This window comes from Taudactylus pleione, unplaced genomic scaffold, assembly GCF_031769625.1.
Source record: "Taudactylus pleione unplaced genomic scaffold, aTauple2 ptg000212l, whole genome shotgun sequence".
NCBI classification, from domain to species: domain Eukaryota; kingdom Metazoa; phylum Chordata; class Amphibia; order Anura; family Myobatrachidae; genus Taudactylus; species Taudactylus pleione.
The window spans coordinates 950,167-970,690 of NW_028284614.1; the positions used below are offsets into that span (position 1 = coordinate 950,167).

At 42.8% G+C, this 20,524-nt stretch overlaps 1 protein-coding gene across 1 annotated transcript in view; it reads left to right on the plus strand.

The window, feature by feature from the left end:
* CCDC69 (coiled-coil domain containing 69) overlaps positions 1-17,053 on the plus strand; it is a 50,192-nt gene extending 33,139 nt beyond the window's left edge. Inside the window, exons 7-9 of the mRNA XM_088478333.1 lie at positions 611-730; positions 14,703-14,800; positions 15,420-17,053. Of these exons, the coding sequence (XP_088334459.1) occupies positions 611-730; positions 14,703-14,800; positions 15,420-15,594 (393 nt within the window). The 3' untranslated portion in view covers positions 15,595-17,053. The remainder of the gene's footprint in view (positions 1-610; positions 731-14,702; positions 14,801-15,419) is intronic.
* Positions 17,054-20,524: the final 3,471 nt, after the last annotated feature.

A 20,524-nucleotide genomic window follows, 5' to 3' on the forward strand; every position in this document is an offset into this window, starting at 1 on the left:
GTTTCTACATTCCAGGCCGCAATGTAATCGTGCTGGCAGAGGTTTAAAGGGGCCGGCCTGTAATCTTAGGGAAAAAAGGGCTATAAATACCAGGGACGTCTTTTATGCAGTCTGCTCTATGTCATGCTTATTGTGTTTCCATGTCAAGTGTTTGGGTGCTGATGTCATTTTTGTTAGTATGAAGTTTCAACAATAGACTTATTCGCCCCACAAGACAATGTGACCGTACAAATATACTGTATAACATGGTCATTTAAGTGGTTTTCTGGCAAAGTTGGAATAAGAAATACAAGAACATATAAAATAAAGCTCTCACCGGTGTTTTGTCACTGATACATTGTGGCTTATTTAATTTTACAATGCAGTGTGCACATATGTATTACTGAAACTCAAAGCAACCAATCATATATTTGCTATCATTTTCTCATTTGCACTGGAAAAATTATAGCTGCAATGTGATTTGTTGATGGGAAGAAAAAAGAAGGCACATTTCATTTAAATTGCCTTGGGTCACTTTACTTATAATTATGTCTGTGCATTTACTTCTATGAGGCTAATTCATTTGATTTTTTACGTTAATGATGTAATTTCACTTCTGTTATATTCAAAGGATTATGGGAGCCCGGGACAGTTCTGGGAGCAAGAGCTGCAGAGCTTGCACTTTGTAATTGAAATGAAGAACGAGCTGATACAGGAACAAGACAAGAGGCTGCTCATCCAGAAAGACACGGTGAGGAATGGGATATATATTATATATTGTCTATGCACTATAAAATGCTCTTGAACTAATACTTTATATACTGTGCCTATGACATTATGTCATTATCTGTTAACAGACTGACTGGACCAAGTTCCACCCTCTGTACCTATGTATGTCACATGTCATGGTCACCACAAAAGTGCAGTAATGCAAAGTTCAGTGATGCTATAAATAGTGCAAAATTGTATGATGCCATAAATAATGCAGTAATGCAAAGTTCAGTGATGCTATAAATAGTGCAGTAATGCAAAGTTGAGTGACGCTATAAATTGTGCATTAGTGCAGTGTTGAGTGACGCCATAAATAGTGCAGTAATGTAAAGTTGAGTGATGCTATAAATTGTGCATTAGTGCAGTGTTGAGTGACGCTATAAATAGTGCAGTAATGCAAAGTTGAGTGACGCTATAAATTGTGCATTAGTGCAGTGTTGAGTGACGCCATAAATAGTGCAGTAATGCAAAGTTGAGTGACGCTATAAATTAAGCAGTAATGCAAAGTTGAGTGACGCTAAAAATAGTGCATTAGTGCAGTGTTGAGTGACGCCATATATAGTGCAGTAATGTAAAGTTGAGTGACGCCATAAATAGTGCATTAGTGCAGTGTTGAGTGACGCCATAAATAGTGCAGTAATGCAAAGTTCAGTGACACCATAAATAGTGCAGTAATGCAAAGTTCAGTGACACCATAAATAGTGCAGTAATGCAAAGTTGAGTGACGCTATAAATTAAGCAGTAATGCAAAGTTGAGTGACGCTATAAATTGTGCATTAGTGCAGTGTTGAGTGACGCCATAAATAGTGCAGTAATGTAAAGTTGAGTGATGCTATAAATTGTGCATTAGTGCAGTGTTGAGTGACGCTATAAATAGTGCAGTAATGCAAAGTTGAGTGACGCTATAAATTGTGCATTAGTGCAGTGTTGAGTGACGCCATAAATAGTGCAGTAATGCAAAGTTGTGTGACGCCATAAATAGTGCAGTAATGCAAAGTTGAGTGACGCTATAAATTGTGCATTAGTGCAGTGTTGAGTGACGCCATAAATAGTGCAGTAATGTAAAGTTGAGTGATGCTATAAATTGTGCATTAGTGCAGTGTTGAGTGACGCTATAAATAGTGCAGTAATGCAAAGTTGAGTGACGCTATAAATTGTGCATTAGTGCAGTGTTGAGTGACGCCATAAATAGTGCAGTAATGCAAAGTTGAGTGACGCTATAAATTAAGCAGTAATGCAAAGTTGAGTGACGCTAAAAATAGTGCATTAGTGCAGTGTTGAGTGACGCCATATATAGTGCAGTAATGTAAAGTTGAGTGACGCCATAAATAGTGCATTAGTGCAGTGTTGAGTGACGCCATAAATAGTGCAGTAATGCAAAGTTCAGTGACACCATAAATAGTGCAGTAATGCAAAGTTGAGTGACACCATAAATAGTGCAGTAATGCAAAGTTGAGTGACGCTATAAATTAAGCAGTAATGCAAAGTTGAGTGACGCTATAAATTGTGCATTAGTGCAGTGTTGAGTGACGCCATAAATAGTGCAGTAATGTAAAGTTGAGTGATGCTATAAATTGTGCATTAGTGCAGTGTTGAGTGACGCTATAAATAGTGCAGTAATGCAAAGTTGAGTGACGCTATAAATTGTGCATTAGTGCAGTGTTGAGTGACGCCATAAATAGTGCAGTAATGCAAAGTTGTGTGACGCCATAAATAGTGCAGTAATGCAAAGTTGAGTGACGCTATAAATTAAGCAGTAATGCAAAGTTGAGTGACGCTATAAATTGTGCATTAGTGCAGTGTTGAGTGACGCCATAAATAGTGCAGTAATGTAAAGTTGAGTGACGCTATAAATTGTGCATTAGTGCAGTGTTGAGTGACGCTATAAATAGTGCAGTAATGCAAAGTTGAGTGACGCTATAAATTGTGCATTAGTGCAGTGTTGAGTGACGCCATAAATAGTGCAGTAATGTAAAGTTGAGTGACGCTATAAATCGTGCATTAGTGCAGTGTTGAGTGATGCCATAAATAGTGCAGTAATGCAAAGTTCAGTGACTCCATAAATCGTGCAGTAAATCAAAGTTGTGTGATACCATAAATAGTGCAGTAGTGCAAAGTTATGTGATGCCATAAATAGTGCAGTAGTGCAAAGTTGTGTGATGCCATAAATAGTGCAAAATTGTGTGATGCCATAAATAATGCAGTAATGCAAAGTTGTGTGATGCCATAAATAGTGCAGTAATGCAAAGTTGTGTGATGCTATAAATAGTGCAGTAGTGCAAAGTTGTATGATGCCATAAATAGTGCAGTAATGCAAAGTTGTGTGATGCTATAAATAGTGCAGTAGTGCAAAGTTGTATGATGCCATAAATAGTGCAGTAATGCAAAGTTCAGTGACTCCATAAATCGTGCAGTAAATCAAAGTTGTGTGATACCATAAATAGTGCAGTAATGCAAAGTTGTGTGATGCCATAAATAGTGCAAAATTGTATGATGCCATAAATAATGCAGTAATGCAAAGTTGAGTGATGCTATAATTGCAAAGTTGAGTGAAAATGTTATCACTGAATGTTTAATTGTTGCAATACTCTGGATATAACAAATATATTAGGAACTGTAATCCAGCAACATGGAAGGGACATTTATCACAGTAATAATAAAATGTCTTAATTCTTACAACAAACTTAGAGGGGTCTATGTACTAAGCCTTGGAGAGAGAGAAAGTACTAAACAATCAGCTAGTAACTGTCATGTTTCAGGCTGTGTTTGAAATATTACAGTTAGGAGGTTATTGGTTGGTACTTTATCTCTGTTCACTTCCTCTTTCTCCAACGCTTAGGGCCTGATTCAGAGCCGGACGCAATTAGCGCTCGCTCGTCCAGAAAATAGGGGTGGCTATTCAAATGAACCGTTCGCTCTTTGCGGTCTGTTCACGCCTCTAGGTCTGAACGAGCGAACAAAACTTGCGGTCGTTTTTTGGGAAACTACGCCCCCTGGCCGCTCGCATCCTACGTCATGTCCGCTATTTATTAGATTAATCGAGTACATCGACCAGGGTATGAACTGCTCGCTATTCTTGTGGTTGGTTTTTGCTACCACAATTTTGCGAGCAGTTCTGGCTATTAAATAACCCAGTGACGTGGTCAATGACGCTGCTGTTTTAATTATGCACACCCATAAAACGCCCGTTTTGACCTTTAAGCACGTCTGCGTTCGGATCTCCACTCCCCGTTTTCAAGCTCCTTCCCCTGTTACCACCCACATACGCCTACTCCTGTCACTCAAATTATCAGGCATTCGCTATTTTGCGAGCACATTAATTTCGGCCGCACTGACTGGTTCGCGCATGCGTATAACGAACCGTGCGCATGCGCAGTTGAGCAAACATCGCTCGGAGCGAACGAGAGGCCGCTTACGAGCGGCTCTGAATCAGGTACTTAGTACATAGACCCCTGAGCACTCTTTCCTCTTTAATTAATTTGTTTCTGGATGACTGCTGTCAGAAGCTGCAACCTGCAGGCACTTAATACAAAAGCGGTATATAAATCTCTAATGACCAGCCATTTCTAGTTCCAGAGCTACTGACATTTCTGCTGAGGATGTTCTACCCATGTGTATCACGTCGAGAGCAGCTCTGAGCAATTGTTTGTTTTGTTTGAAAAAATAATTAGCTGTGAGCGGTTTTATTATACAGTATTATGGCATGTGCCATGCTATGTCATACTGGCCATGCAGGGAGGATGTGCTGGCTTATTTATCTGACGAGAGTTACTGGCCATGCAGTGAGGATGTGCTGGCTTATTTATCTGACGAGAGTTACTGGCCATGCAGTGAGGATGTGCTGGCTTATTTATCTGATGAGAGTTACTGGCCATGCAGTGAGGATGTGCTGGCTTATTTATCTGATGAGAGTTACTGGCCATGCAGTGAGGATGTGCTGGCTTATTTATCTGATGAGAGTTACTGGCCATGCAGTGAGGATGTGCTGGCTTATTTATCTGATGAGAGTTACTGGCCATGCAGTGAGGATGTGCTGGCTTATTTATCTGAAGAGAGTTACTGGCCATGCAGTGAGGATGTGCTGGCTTATTTATCTGATGAGAGTTACTGGCCATGCAGGGAGGATGTGCTGGCTTATTTATCTGATGAGAGTTACTGGCCATGCAGTGAGGATGTGCTGGCTTATTTATCTGAAGAGAGTTACTGGCCATGCAGTGAGGATGTGCTGGCTTATTTATCTGATGAGAGTTACTGGCCATGCAGGGAGGATGTGCTGGCTTATTTATCTGATGAGAGTTACTGGCCATGCAGTGAGGATGTGCTGGCTTATATCTCTGATGAGAGTTACTGGCCATGCAGTGAGGATGTGCTGGCTTATTTATCTGATGAGTTACTGGCCATGCAGTGAGGATGTGCTGGCTTATTTATCTGATGAGTTACTGGCCATGCAGTGAGGATGTGCTGGCTTATTTATCTGATGAGTTACTGGCCACGCAGTGAGGATGTGCTGGCTTATTTATCTGATGAGAGTTACTGGCCATGCAGTGAGGATGTGCTGGCTTATTTATCTGATGAGTTACTGGCCATGCAGTGAGGATGTGCTGGCTTATTTATCTGATGAGTTACTGGCCATGCAGTGAGGATGTGCTGGCTTATTTATCTGATGAGTTACTGGCCATGCAGTGAGGATGTGCTGGCTTATTTATCTGATGAGTTACTGGCCATGCAGGGAGGATGCGCTGGCTTATTTATCTGATGAGTTACTGGCCATGCAGTGAGGATGTGCTGGCTTATTTATCTGATGAGAGTTACTGGCCATGCAGTGAGGATGTGCTGGCTTATTTATCTGATGAGTTACTGGCCATGCAGTGAGGATGTGCTGGCTTATTTATCTGATGAGTTACTGGCCATGCTGTGAGGATGTGCTGGCTTATTTATCTGATGAGAGTTACTGGCCATGCAGTGAGGATGTGCTGGCTTATATCTCTGATGAAAGTTACTGGCCATGCAGTGAGGATGTGCTGGCTTATTTATCTGATGAGAGTTACTGGCCATGCAGTGAGGATGTGCTGGCCACACGGCTGCGGCATGAAGCAGATTACGCATAACGTGCTTTCATGTGCATTATGGTGTAAATAGCTCAGTGTCAGTGGGGAGCAATGATTCACTCTAACGTGTTCTGTTTGCTTCATAAGTCATCCTAAAGGCCTGATTCTGATTCACACTCTGCAGCATCCGTGTTTCTTGCCGTTCGCACGTCTGTGGTTTTATGCAAATGCTGCAAAGTCCTTCCCTGGTGGGAATCTGTATGATTTACCGCCGGAATCCCGACAATGGCTGCCCGACATGGGTGAAAATCCTGATCGTCCCCAGGTAAGTATTTACTAACCTAACCTTCCCCCCCTAACCCTAACCCTCTTTAGGGGTGCCTAACCTGAACTTTCCCCCCAGTGCCTAAACCTAACCCCCCTTCCCCGCCGCCTAAACCTAACCCCCCCTTCCCCGCCGCCTAAACCTAAGTCCCCCCGGGGGTGCCTAACCCTAACCCTCCCTTCCTCTAGCCTAACCCTAACCTCCCGGGGGGGTGCCTAACCCTCAGTCCCCTCCGGGAGCCCTAAACCTAACCCAGTATGACTTTCCTATGTGAGCAATAATGCATCTCTGTATGCAACCATCATCAAACACGACCGCCACACTACTATAACATAACCATCTCCGTGTGTCCGCAGAGCCACCTTTCTGTCACCATCCAGGACGCCCAATACATTTTCAAAGCTTTTCTGAGACCTTGTGTTTCCCAAGCGCCTCAATCTCAACTGTGACTCTGGGTACACGGAATCTGGATGCTGGCACAGAGGAAAAGTAAACGATCCACTGTGCCCATCTTTCCTTGGTTGGTTGAATGCTTAGGTGCTTCAAGGTGTGAACGGGCGTGTAGGGTGATCATCGGTATCATTGACCCGATCTCGCTGTACATGAGCTCATCACACCCTGAGAGTGTTGAAGGATACAGTGCAAATGGCCCTCAGGAATACATAGATATATTGATGATTTAATTTCCTTAGTACATTGAACTCACCGTTTACCCATTCAAGAAAGAAAATATATATATATATATATATATATACAGATCCACAGACCGGCACTCAATAAATGATGCATACCATTTGAATTGCTCCGGTGCCTTCCTATAGGGTGCCAACAAAGTGTCCCAGATACAAATCCAAAAAAAGGCGTCACTCGGAGACTTGAAATGCAGGTGAAAATTCAGTTTTAATGGTCGACGTTTCGGAGGACAAGCCCCCTTTCTCAAGACGTATGTCAGTGTCTTGAGAAAGGGGGCTTGTCCTCCGAAACGTCGACCATTAAAACTGAATTTTCACCTGCATTTCAAGTCACCGAGTGACGCCTTTTTTTGGATTGATATATATATATCTTTTTTTTTTTTAAATTGAGTAACTTTTTATTGTTAGATTTTCAAATTACCAAAAACAAATAAATTAAAAAAAGACAATAACGTACAAAATTAACATAGTAAACTTGTCAAATACATGGTCACAAGACATTGTGGTACACATTTGTAACAATACAGTATATATCCATACAATGATATACAAGACGAAAAAGTCCTATCTGCGAATAAATATCCCACATACATATAATTTATGCATACATTAGCTCAGTCTTTGAACACTCAAAAATATACCATCAATTATATATCAATTAGGGCATCTATAACATATTAGTACCAAATATATTCCACAATAAACAAATACCCATTATATTGTTAAAAAAACAAAAAAATATTGAACTAGGAGAAGAGGTGCTTCTCCCGAACCTTCACTGATACCAAATATAACACTAAACAAAAGTAAGTCAATGTGTAATTTATATTAAAATGCAGCTGAACCCTCAATATCTCCACGTCAGACGTTTATATATCAGGAAGAGCATATTGGAATTCTGCCACCTGCTCCGGATACAGTCAAATTTGAACTCTTCCTTTCAAGTAAGATAAAGGTATTTCATATGTCGAACTGTGGTGCGTACCAAGGATAGCCATGCACAATAGTCTGGACCCAGAGAGGCAGAGAGGCCAGCCAGGACCGGGCCACGCTAACCTTAGCCAGAGTACACATGTTAATGACCTATTGTCTAGTGTATCTATCAAGCACGGTATCCTCCAGGACCCTTAGACAGCATACCACCGGCGTAGGAAGATGAGCAGGTATCCCAGTACTGGATATAACGTTTATGACCTTAGAAAATATTATTTAATAGTGGATGTCTCTTCCTGTGGTTTCTCAAGAGACAAATATTTCAAATTTTTCGGGATAATCTGACATGACTTTGCTTTAGTCGTTCATTATACATTTCTATTCAGGAATGGTATAACAGTTCAGGAGCAGAGTTATTCACAATGGGATTTCCAGACTTTGAAAGGATTTGATAAATGCATTTAGGGGCTGATTCAGAGCCGCTCGTAAGCGGCAGTACGCTCGTTCCGAGCGATGTTCGCCCATCTGCGCATGCGTACGGTTTTTAGTACGCATGTGCGGCCGAAAATCGTGTGCTCTCTAAATAGCGAATGCCTGCTATTTTGAGTGACAGGAGGAGGCGTATGTGGGTGGTAACAGGGGAAGGTGCTTGAAAACCGGGAGTGGAATTCAGAACGCAGGCGTGCTTAAAGGTCAAAACGGGCGTTTTATGGGTGTGCATAATTAATACAGCAGCGTCATTGACCACGTCACCTGGTTGTTTTATAGTCAGAACTGCTCGCAATATAGTGGTAGGAAAAACCAACCACAAGAATAGCGAGCAGTTCATACGCTGTTCGATGTACTCGATTAATCTAATAAATAGCGGACATGACGTATGGTGCGAGCGGCAAAGGGGCGTATTTTTAAAAATTTCGACCGCAAGTTTTGCTCGCTCGTTCAGACTTAGAGGCGTGAACAGACCGCAATGAGCGAACGGTTCATTTGAATAGCCACCCCTTGTTTTTGAACGGACGACCGCAAATAGCGAGCGGCTCTGAATCAGGCCCTTAGTCCTGACTTCATTCATTGTATATGGATTGATTAGCAATATGTCTGTCGCTTTGCTCTTAAATACACTGACAATGGTTTTAGTTTAATACAAGCCTGCAGGAAGGTGTGTTGTTTCCAGTGCAGCAAAGGATAAACCTACAGGCTTCTTGTTAGAATACAGCGGACACTTGCCATAATACAGTGATGACCGCCATTCTCAGGCTTCTAGCTCAGCTGAAGTGGCATGATGCAGTGACCAGAAGTGAATTAGAGGCTTGTTGTGCGCAATATGAGCTAATGAAGGACGGTATAAAGGAGATGCCTAGATGAGAGAGGGCGTGACTTCTGAGGAAGGTGCTGATTTTACAAAGCAGAGAAACGCGTCACGTCATGTGTGCGCACATTTTGCATCCAGACGCACAACCTAGAGATCGGTACAGCTGGGGCCACGTTTCGGGTGTTGCAGTCAAACTGTTTCAGTGGGAAACTGGTGCCTGTGAAACGGAGACTGGGTTCCGGCGTTCAGCAGTTTATACTGCAGACATCAGTCTATACTGTCTAATGATAAGCTGATCGCTTATTTGGGTCTGTTCTCCCTACGCTATGGGCTCCTTTATCAAGCAGCTGGGAGATGAACGTGTTTACACATTTATTGTACTGCACTGCCCTCTTGTGGTGCTGCATAATATTATCTCCAGCAGCCGGGAGGTGAGGATTACAATAGTGTATAAAAGCAAAACCAAACAACTACCCAAGTGTTATTATATGACCACTACCCAAGTGTTATTATATGACCACTACCCAAGTGTTATTATATGACCACTACCCAAGTGTTATTGACAACTATTCAAGTGTTATTATATGACAACTACACAGGTGTTATTATATGACAATTACCCAAGGGTTATTATATGATAACTACCCAGGTGTTGTTATATGATTTTTTTTTCTGTGTGGATTTTTCCACTGGAACATCAACAAAGTTAACAAGTTCAGGGCCGAAACTAGGATTTTTGTCACCAGGGGCAAGACAGTAATTTGGCGCCCCCCATGTAATTCCCCCTGCAGTAGTGCCCATATTGTAATGCCCCCATAGTAATGCCCATATGTTAATACCCCCATAGTAATGCCCCTGTAGTGCCCACCATACAGTAATGCCCCTGTAGTGCCCATGCTCCCATATTAATGCCCCTGTAGTGCCCATGCTTTCATAGTAATGCCCCTGTATTGCCCATGCCCCATAGTAATATCCCTGTAGTGCCCTTACAGTAATGTCCCTGTAGTGCTCATGCCCCCACAGTAATGCCCCTGTGGTAATGCCCCTGTAGTGCCCATGCCTCAATAGTAATGCCCCTGTAGTGCTCATGCCCCATTAGTAATGCCCCTTATTGCCTATGCCCCCATAGTAATGCCCCTGTGGTAATGCCCCTGCCCCCATAATAATGCCCCTGTAGTGCAGCTTATTAAAAAAAAAAATACTTACCTTGAACCCCGCTCCTGCATCCAGCGTCGCGTCCGGTCCGCCGGCTGCTCCTTGGAACTATGGGGGAGATGTCATGACGTCTCCCCCATAGTGCCCGTGGGGAGAGCCGGAAGCTGGAGTTCGGGAGAGAACTCCAGCCTCCGGCTCCGGCTACACCGTGTCGCTGCAGAGAAGGAGCCGGGCGCCCGCTGGTAATAAATATTACCAGCGGACGTCCGGCTTGGAGCCTCTCTGCAGCGCCGGGCTGGAGGTCACTGGCACCAGGTACAGCGGCTCACCCGGTGCACGTGCACCTCCAGCCCCCCCCTAGTTGCGGCCCTGACAAGTTCCATACTTTTTACTACTAACAAGCTAATTGCTAACCACTAAAAGGTTGTACTTATACATTGTTGGACTCTGTATGAACTGGACCCATGTACAATTTGCATAAAAAAAATAATCTTTGCATGCCATGTCATTAATGGACTTACAGAATTGATTTCTACATATGGACTGGTACTAACAACACTGAGATAACTAATCAATTCATTACTGCTCTAATTTAGTTGATATATGGTTGCTAATTGCTATATATGCACAGTGTCTTGCAAAAGTATTCACCCCCACCCTTTGCATTTTTCATGTTTTGTTGCCTCACAACCTGGAATTAAAATGGATTGTGTGAAGGTGTGCATCACTTCATTCACAGAACATGCCTACAACTGTGAAGTTGTGTTTTTTTTTATATTGTGAATCAAACAACATTTAGGACAACATAACAGAAAACTTCAGCATGCATAACTATTCACCCCCCTAAAGTCAGTACTTTGTCGAGCCACCTTTTGCGGCAATTACAGCTGCAAGTCGCTTTGGATAAGTCTCTATGAGCTTGCCACATTTTGCCCCTGGGATTTTTGCCCATTCCTCAAGGCAAAACTGCTCCAGCTCCTTCATGTTTGATGGTTTCCGCTTGTGAACAGCAATCTTCAAGTCTGACCACAGATTCTCAATTGGATTGATATCTGGGCTTTGACCAGGCCATTCCAACACATTTACATGTTTCCCCTTAAACCACTCGAGTGTTGCTTTAGCAGTATGCTTCGGGTCATTGTCCTGCTGGAAGGTGAACCTCCGTCCCAGTCTCAAATCACAGGCAGACTGAAACAGGTTTTGCTCCAGAATATCCCCTGTATTTAGCACCATCCATCTTTCCCTCGACTCAAATCAGTTTCCCAGTCCCTGCTGCTGAAAAACATCCCCACAGCATGATGCTGCCACCACCATGTTTCACTGTGGGGATGGTGTTCTTGGGGTAATGGGATGTGTTGGGTTTGCGCCTTGGTGGCGAAAAGTTCAATTTTAGTCTCATCTGACCAGAGTACCTTCCTCCATACATTTGGGGAGTCGCCCACAGGCCTTTTGGCAAACTCAAATCGTGTCTTCTTATTTTTATCACTAAGTAATGGCTTTTTTCTGGCCACTCTTCCATAAAGCCCAGCTCTATGGCGTGTACGGCTTATTGTGGTCACATGCACAGATACACCAGTCTCTGCTGTGGAACTCTGCAGCTCCTTCAGGGTTACCTTTGGTCTCTGTGCTGCCTCTCTGATTAATGCCCTCCTTGCCCAGTCTGTGAGTTTTGGTGGGCAGCCCTCTCTTGGCAGGTTTGTTGTGGTACCATGTTCTTTCCATTTGATGATGATGGATTTGATGGTGCTCCGGGGGATCATCAAAGATTTGGATATTTTTTTATAACCCAACCCAGAATTGTACTTCTCAACAACTTTGTCCCTGATGTGTTTGGAGAGCTCCTTGGTCTTCATGGTGTGATGCCTCTTGCTAAGTGGTGTTGCAGCCTCTGGGACCTTTCAGAAAAGGTGTGTTTATACTGACAGATCATGTGACACTTAGATTTCACACAGGTGGACTTCATTTCACTAATTATGTGACTTCTGAAGGTAATTGGTTGCACCAGAACTTTTGAGAGGCTTCATAACAAAGGGGGTGATTACATATGCAAATGCCAATTTTCACAATTTTATTTATAAAGATTATTTTTTATATATATTTTTCTCATTTCACTTCACCAAGTTAGACTAATTTGTGCAGATCCATCACATGAAATTTTAGATAAAAAAAAAAAATACATTACAACCTGTAATGTAACTAGGTAAAAAGCCAAGGGGGTTGAATACTTTTGCAAGGCACTGTATTTTTGCATTTTAAGTGAATCACCGGACATGTGTAGTTATAATGCATTTTAATTGCATTATTAAATGATCTAGATCCAGCGCTTCTTTGTTTGCTCTAGTGCTCCCTTAATTGGAACCAGTGACCTCACTGATGTCACTTTGAGAAATCCGCACTCATTAGGAACCAGTGACGTCATTGAGTCTGATTCAGAGATGGACGCGAAAGTCACGTCAGCAGAGATTTTGTACGCACCGACTGTGCGAATATACAGTATGTAAATGTTGCAGACGCATAGAGTTCTATTGAGATGCCCGCTAGCGTCTCTGCAAAACTAAGCCTCTGCGTGCAAAGACAGCATCGGTCGCAGATCAGTCGATAATCCACCTTATGAGTAGCCTTATGGTTGCGCAGAATGGCCGCAGGTACTGAGATGCCGAAGCCATTTTTATTGCCTATGAAATAGCAGACGCAGGCTGCATCACGCCCGAAGACTGTCTCACGCAGTCAATGACCTCGAGCGATGACAGCAGGGCCGGCTCTAGGGCCGTTCATGCAGTGCAGCTGCACAGGGCGGCAACCATCAGCCACTGCCGCGTCCTTGCCAGCTCTGGCGGAGATTCAGACTAGAGCTTCATGAGAACCCAGCTGCTGGCGTTTACGGTATTACAGTAGCTAAGGGAGAGGGGGAGGGAAGGAGCTACAGTGCAACACAGGGCGCACTGCGACCCTGATACGGGCCTGCACTGGGGGCTAACACACTCGGGGTCGGCACTGGACGACAGTAATGTAAATTGACGCATGCACAGGGTGACTTAGATGTATGCGCAGGTTACAAATAATCGCTCAATTGAGTAAATATCTGCGTTGCGTCCATCTCTTAATCAGGCCCCAGTGTGTGTGAGTATTCACTAGGAACCATTATCATCACTGTGGAACTGAATATTAATTAGTAACCAGCGACATCACTGAAGTACTTGGAGGTGTAAGTATTAATTAGGAACTAGGGACATCACTGAGGTGTGAGTATTATTCGGAGCTAATGACAGCACTGAGGTACTTTGAGGTGTGAGTATCAATTAGGTACTAGTGACCTCACTGAGTTACTTTGAGGTGTGAGTATTCACTATGAGCCAGCAACATGACTGAGGTACTTTGAGGTGTGAGTATTAATTAGGAACTAGTGACATAACTGAGGTACTTTGAGGTGTGAGTATTAATTAGGTACTAGTGACATGACAGAGGTACTTTGAGGTGTGAGTATTCACTATGAGCCAGCGACATGACTGAAGTACTTTGAGGTGTGAGTATCAATTAGGTACTAGTGACATGACAGAGGTACTTTGAGGTGTGAGTATTCACTATGAGCCAGCGACATGACTGAAGTACTTTGAGGTGTGAGTATTAATTAGGAACTAGTGACATAACTGAGGTATGAGTATTATTCGGGAACTAATGACAGCACTGAGGTACTTTGAGTTGTGAGTATTAATTAGGTACTAGTGACATCACTGAGGTACTTTGAGGTGTGAGTATTCACTATGAGCCTGCGACATGACTGAGGTACGTTGAGGTGTGAGTATTAATTAGGTACTAGTGACATCACAGAGGTACTTTGAGGTGTGAGTATTCACTATGAACCAGCGACATGACAGAGGTACTTTGAGGTGTGAGTATTCACTATGAGCCAGCGACATGACTTAGGTACTTTGAGGTGTGAGTAATCATTAGGACGGTTGACATCGCTGAGGTACCCAATGTGGTTCCCAAAGATAGTGAGATTTCATTAACCTGGATGTAGGTGAAATAGGTGTGTTGGACTAAAGCACAATTGTACACACACATTGCACCATGTTTCTAAATAAGCCCCAGTGTTTCCTATAGATTATAAGCTTGCGAGCAGGACCCTTTTACCTCTCTTGTCTGCCTGATAACACCCAATATTGTTTTATTACTTTGTTCCCAATTGTAAAGGGCATCGGAATATATAAATGTTAATAATAATTAGGCGCTATATAAATGTTAATAATAATTGAATCTTGCAGCACAATATCTCTGCTGTGATATAAATATTGGGAAAACCTGCCAGGCACTCTTCCCTCATAAATGGAACTGTAGACAGATAGTGTTATAAATAGAATTGGTGGATAGGTTTTCATGGTGATGCTATCCTGATTATGGCTTTGTACAGTCCCACTCTTGCTATATGTAATCTCGTTGTTTCCCTTTTACTGGCATCATCATTTCCTTCTATTCTGGTCTTCTGGCAGATGGACAGAAATGTTATTTTGGAGGAGAAGGTGAGGACCTTACAGCAGGAGACTGAGGCCTTGCGAGTACAGACCCAGAACCAGGCGATGAGGACAATGTAAGTTCTGCATTATCCGTTTCCCCCTCCACAGATATTCATTTATGGGGATTGTTTATGTACCACTTATTGTGGGATTGTGTCTTCTTGCCCTTTTCCAGGGTGAATACAAGTATTTGCCTTTTGTGCTTTTTAATTCAGCCACTGAATTTCCATATGTATGGGTTGCGTGAGTCTCTCCCAGGGAAGTGACCTCACAGAAGTGGGTGTGGCTTATAACATGATATCACTGAAATGGTTGTGGTCATATGACAGGTGCCTCAGCCAGGGCTGCTTTTGGGATATTTGGCACCCCCCTGGTTGTGGGCAACACTGCTGAATTTTCCAGGTCACCCCCTGCTGTTGGCATTTTTCAATGGAATTCACTGTAAAATTTAGCATAATATTTTAGTGGAGGAGCAATAACACCGTCAAGTCTCCATTTGTATGGCAAAAACAGATGTTTATTCAGTTTTTGTAGTAGGTGACTTGTGCTGATATGTATGTGTGTGTGTATATATATATATATATATATATATATACATACATACACACTAGCGTGTGTCCCTCTGTACACACATACCAACAATATATTCCAATATAATCATCTTTATTTATCTCTCCTTCCATATTGTTGTAGCCGTTTGACGGAGGAGCTTTTAAACAGCCAAGTAGCCCTAGAGAAGGAAAAACAGCTAAGAAAACAGCTTCAGCGTGACCAAGAGCAGCATTTGTACCGGTCAGTGAACGGGGACGGACCTCCGCCATTCTCGTTACCCACCACCAACCAGGAATTGTCCATAATGGTAACTTAGGCCAAAGGATTGGAAGCCCCACTTTATGCTGAGGACCTCATTATATACAGCTGACTCAAATATCATTTTATACTATGACATCAACAGTTTTGCCAGGTTACAACAACAGGGCACAAAAACTTACCCTCATGGAAACAGACTAAAGTTGTGTTGTATTTATTATATTTAATTATTAAATCGGTTCTTGTGTTTCTTATCGCCGGTATTGACTGACTGACATCAGCGGATCACCTTCTCCATGCAATTTTATCCATCTGATATGTTGCTTTTCACCGAAATAACAACACAAAATTGTCTAAAACTCACGTTAGAATTTATGTACACTTTTAGCCTTATACGTATATTGTGAAGAACAGACTGCGTATGGAGAATGTTTTTATTTTTTAGGTTATATTGCAGTCTAAAACAACTATTGAACTACAAATCCCAGGACGCTTGTTGGGTTCTTGGATCTTTTGCTCAAATATCGATGTGAGGTTACACAGGGTTTTCAATAGAAACCTTAATTACATACACTGTTTTGCACGTACATATGAAGCTGTAAGATACTGTAATTGGGATGAGCTGACAGCATTTAAGAAAACAGATTAGTAGTTTGGGAGAATTGTCACTTTAATTACTTATATTAGCTGTACTTTCTCTATTTAAAAAAGTATGAATGGGATTTTCTACCTTCAGATATTTAATTTAATGATTGTATTCATTTATGACACAGTGCTGAGCTCTTTGTAATAGATATTCAGAGATCAATTTGTGTCATATCTGTCTGAGTATATAAATAGAACAGAAAGCAGCCAGAAAAATAAATCAAAGTATTTAGTAGAAGTTTCAAGGCAGTGTGTACAACACATTAAAATCATGTGAAGGTTGGGAAATCCTTTTTATGAAACTGCGTACAATTGAGTGCAGTACCAATTTACAGCCTGCAGAGGGCGCTGTTCCATAGAGAAATTCCTGCAGTGTAAATGTAATTGTGCATATACACGGTCAGACTCTGTAGGACGATATTAACGATATCGTTATATCGTTCATATCGACCATTTTTTGGCCCCTTCCAACCCCCAAACGACGTACGATTAACGGGCATGGATGGTCGATAACGACCATCGCCCGTGCATGCAGTCCAACCTGGTCGATATCGACCAGGTTACTATGGGGACCTGCAATCGTTGATCGTGGGTCGTAATAGTCATTTGGGGGTTGGTGGTGTGCTGGAGGATGATCAGACAAACAATATCGTTATCGTCTGATCTGACTGTGTGTATGCACCATAATTGTTTTTATTTTCTCTTACTTGTGATACTCCATTAGCAATCTATGTTTTAATCAGAAATATCCCTGCTATATATATATAGATTTACAGTGACCTTTATCTCTTCATATGTGCAGTGACATTTTTACTTTAGCTCTTCAGATGTACATTATCAACTCCGTTTCATAAATATCAGTAATAAATACTTTTTTTCATCACACAATCTCAGCGATTCCTATTTTTTTTTCCCCACAGTACTTTCCAGCATGGTTTAACCCACGCCACTATTCCTGTTGTACTCCTCATACTACTATTTATGACAGATGTAATAATGTTAACCTATACCGGTCACCTAAATGCACTTGAGGCAGCCATTTTGTGGCCTGACCTTGAGTTCTCTAGAATGCAGCTTGTGCTTCCATTAGGTGCCAGCGACACCATTGAGGCACGCAGAGTGGTTAGGCTGCGTTAGGTAATCAGTTCACCCTATATGAGTGTAGACACCAATGGCACCATTTTGAAATACATATGTGTACATAATATGCTAGTTTGGGGATAGATCTGTAGTACCACTTTGTTTTATCATCCTATAGAAAGTATTATAGAAATGGGATCCTGCGTCTTTATAGGGACACAATGAAAGAAGTGATTCCTGAAAGAAAATATTTTATACAGTATATACACCTGACAGTCTAGGGAACCAGTGGCAAATCTATAATGGGTGCAGGGGATGGAGTCAAAATACCGAAGGCCAGAAAGCTGTTTGTCTAAATCTCGGCGTCGAAATCCCAACGCCCATCTAGATCCTGACGCCGGAATCCCGACAGACGGCTTCCCGAACTACGGTAAACCGGCCTGTCTGGTTAGGTTTAGGCACCCCTAGGAGGCCTTAGGGATAGGCACCCCCAGGGGAGAGTTAGGGTTAGGCCCCCTCCCTCCATTAAGCCCTCCCTGTAGGGAACAAAAAAAAAAACAGATCCTGGGACCCAACTCAGAGCCCCAACCTGCAACTTGTGCACCTTTGTTATACATTAAAGTTCTAAGCTCTTGTGCCACTAACACGTTTACATTGTAGTGGTGGTAGCAGTGAACCATTGCTAGACAAAATGTCCGTTAGTCTTAGATCACTGTTACTATTGATCTAGAGCTGCAGAGATGTAGGGGGAAGAGGGATCAGGACGGACATCAATGACACGCAGAATGCATGTGATCCAAACCCATACAATAAGGTGTCATTGCCCCAGCTTTTGTCCACCTGCACCAGCCCTATCCCCATGTATTCTATACCTAAAGATTCCTGTGCATAGATACAACTGCGCGCAGTTGAGGGAGAACAATAAAATGTATGTAATGTTATTTTTGGAACCTTTGTCAATTGTTGTATACTTGGGGGGTAAATTTACTATGCAGCACTATTTATAGCTGCCGTATATTGGCACTTATTGCCTACTGGGTTTAATATTCAATACAAAACACATTATTGCACCTTTGAAATCGGCAACGGTTTTGAAAGCAATACATGGTAAATTTACCCTTTTGTCGTATCCAGTTAGTGCGGTAAAGGGAGAAAGAAGTGCAGCGTGAGACCGTTAAAGTAGTCGAGGACCTAGGGGTATATTTACTAAGAGAAGGCTTCTTCCCGGTATGTTTAAGCCCGATATTTAAAAGTGTAATGCTTTTAATAGCAAAACATGGGGTGTTTTACTATTAAAAACATTGCCCCATTAGATTTCAGGCATAAATACACCGTTTAGTAAAGCTTAGTACAGTAAATAAACCCCCTAGTTGTATAAGGAAAATCCATCCTTCCATGACAAGTCATTTTTTTATTGTTTTTAAAATATTTTGACTCCTTGGGGTAAATGTACTAAAGTGAGAGTTTTTAGAAGTGGAGATGTTGCCCATAGCAACCAATCAGATTCTACTTCACATTTAACTAGCACCTTCTAGAAGATAATAGCTAGAATCTGATTGGTTGCTATGGGCAACATCTCCACTTCTAAAAACTCTCACTTTAGTAAATTTACCCCCTTCAATTGCACCAGAAACTACAGTGTATATTTCATTTTTGATGAAGTTATGCTTTGGAGCTCAACAGAATACTATCACATCACAGTGTTCCCAAATAGGTTACACTGCTAATTTCCACAATACTGCTATAACATAAATTATACTGCCACCCCACACAGTGCTCCCACATACAGTAAGTTACACTGCCAACCTACACAATACTACCACCCACACAGTGCTACCACATACAGTAAATTACACTGCCAACCTGCACAATACTGGCACCCTACGCAGTGCTACCACATAAGTTACACTGCCACTCTATACAATACTACCACCCCACGCAATGCTACCACATAAGTAACACAATACTGCCACCCTACACAATACTACCACCCCACACAATGCTAGCACATACAGTAGGTTACACTGCCAACCTACACAATACTACCATTCACACACAGTGCTACCACATAGGCTACACTGCCACCTGCACAATACTACCATCCACAAACAGTGCTACCACATAGGCTACACTGCCAACCTACACAATACTACCATCCACACACAGTGCTACCACATAGGCTACACTGCCAAACTACACAATACTACCATCCACACACAGTGCTACCACATAGGCTACACTGCCAACCTACACAATACTACCATCCACAGACAGGGCCTCATTCAGAGGGGGTCGGAGGATGCAAGCGGTCGCTCAGAAACTGGGCGGCCACTTGCATCCTGACCACCCGCATCTGATTCGGTCGTTAGGCTGTGGGTTAACATCCACAGCTCTAACGACCGCTCGGGTGATGGTCGCGATGGTCTCTGACCATCGCGACCATCGGGACTTACGACGAGACCCTAGGGTGGGGTCTCACTTGTCGTAAGCCCCGGAGAGCTTCTGGCTCTGTCAGAGCCGGAAGCTCTCCACTGACATCACTAGTGATGTCAGTGGGGCCTCCCCCAAATGGTAGGCGTTCCCATGGGAACGCCCCCGTTTGGGCTGCCACCCCCCCGGCCTGCCTTCCAAACGGGGCGAGCTGTCAATCAACATCGACAGCTCGCCCCCTTTGGATCGAGACCCGCTACGACCGGCGCTGTCGGTCGTAGCGGGTCTCACGCATACGCACGACGGCGACGTCATGCGCATGCTCTGTGGGGGGCCATCGACCCGGTCCGAGCGCATCGGCGCTAACGACTTGGTCTGAATGACCCCCACAGTGCTACCACATAGGCTACACTGCCAACCTACACAATACTACCATCCACACACAGTACTACCACATAGGCTACACTGCCAACCTACACAATACTACCACTCCACACTGCTGCCACGTAAGTTATACTGCCACCCTACACAATACTACCACCCCACACAATGCTAGCACATACAGTAGGTTACACTGCCAACCTACACAATACTACCATCCACACACAGTGCTACCACATAGGCTACACTGCCAACCTACACGATACTATTACTCCACACAGTGCTACCACATAAACTGCATACACACACAACGATTTTGTTACCATCGATTTTATGAACGATTTTCTGTCAGATTTTTTAAAGTGTAATGACCGATTTTTTTCAACTACAAACGATTTTTGCATATTCCCTTACTGAAAATCGTTGAGTTGGTCAGTCTGACTATACTACAA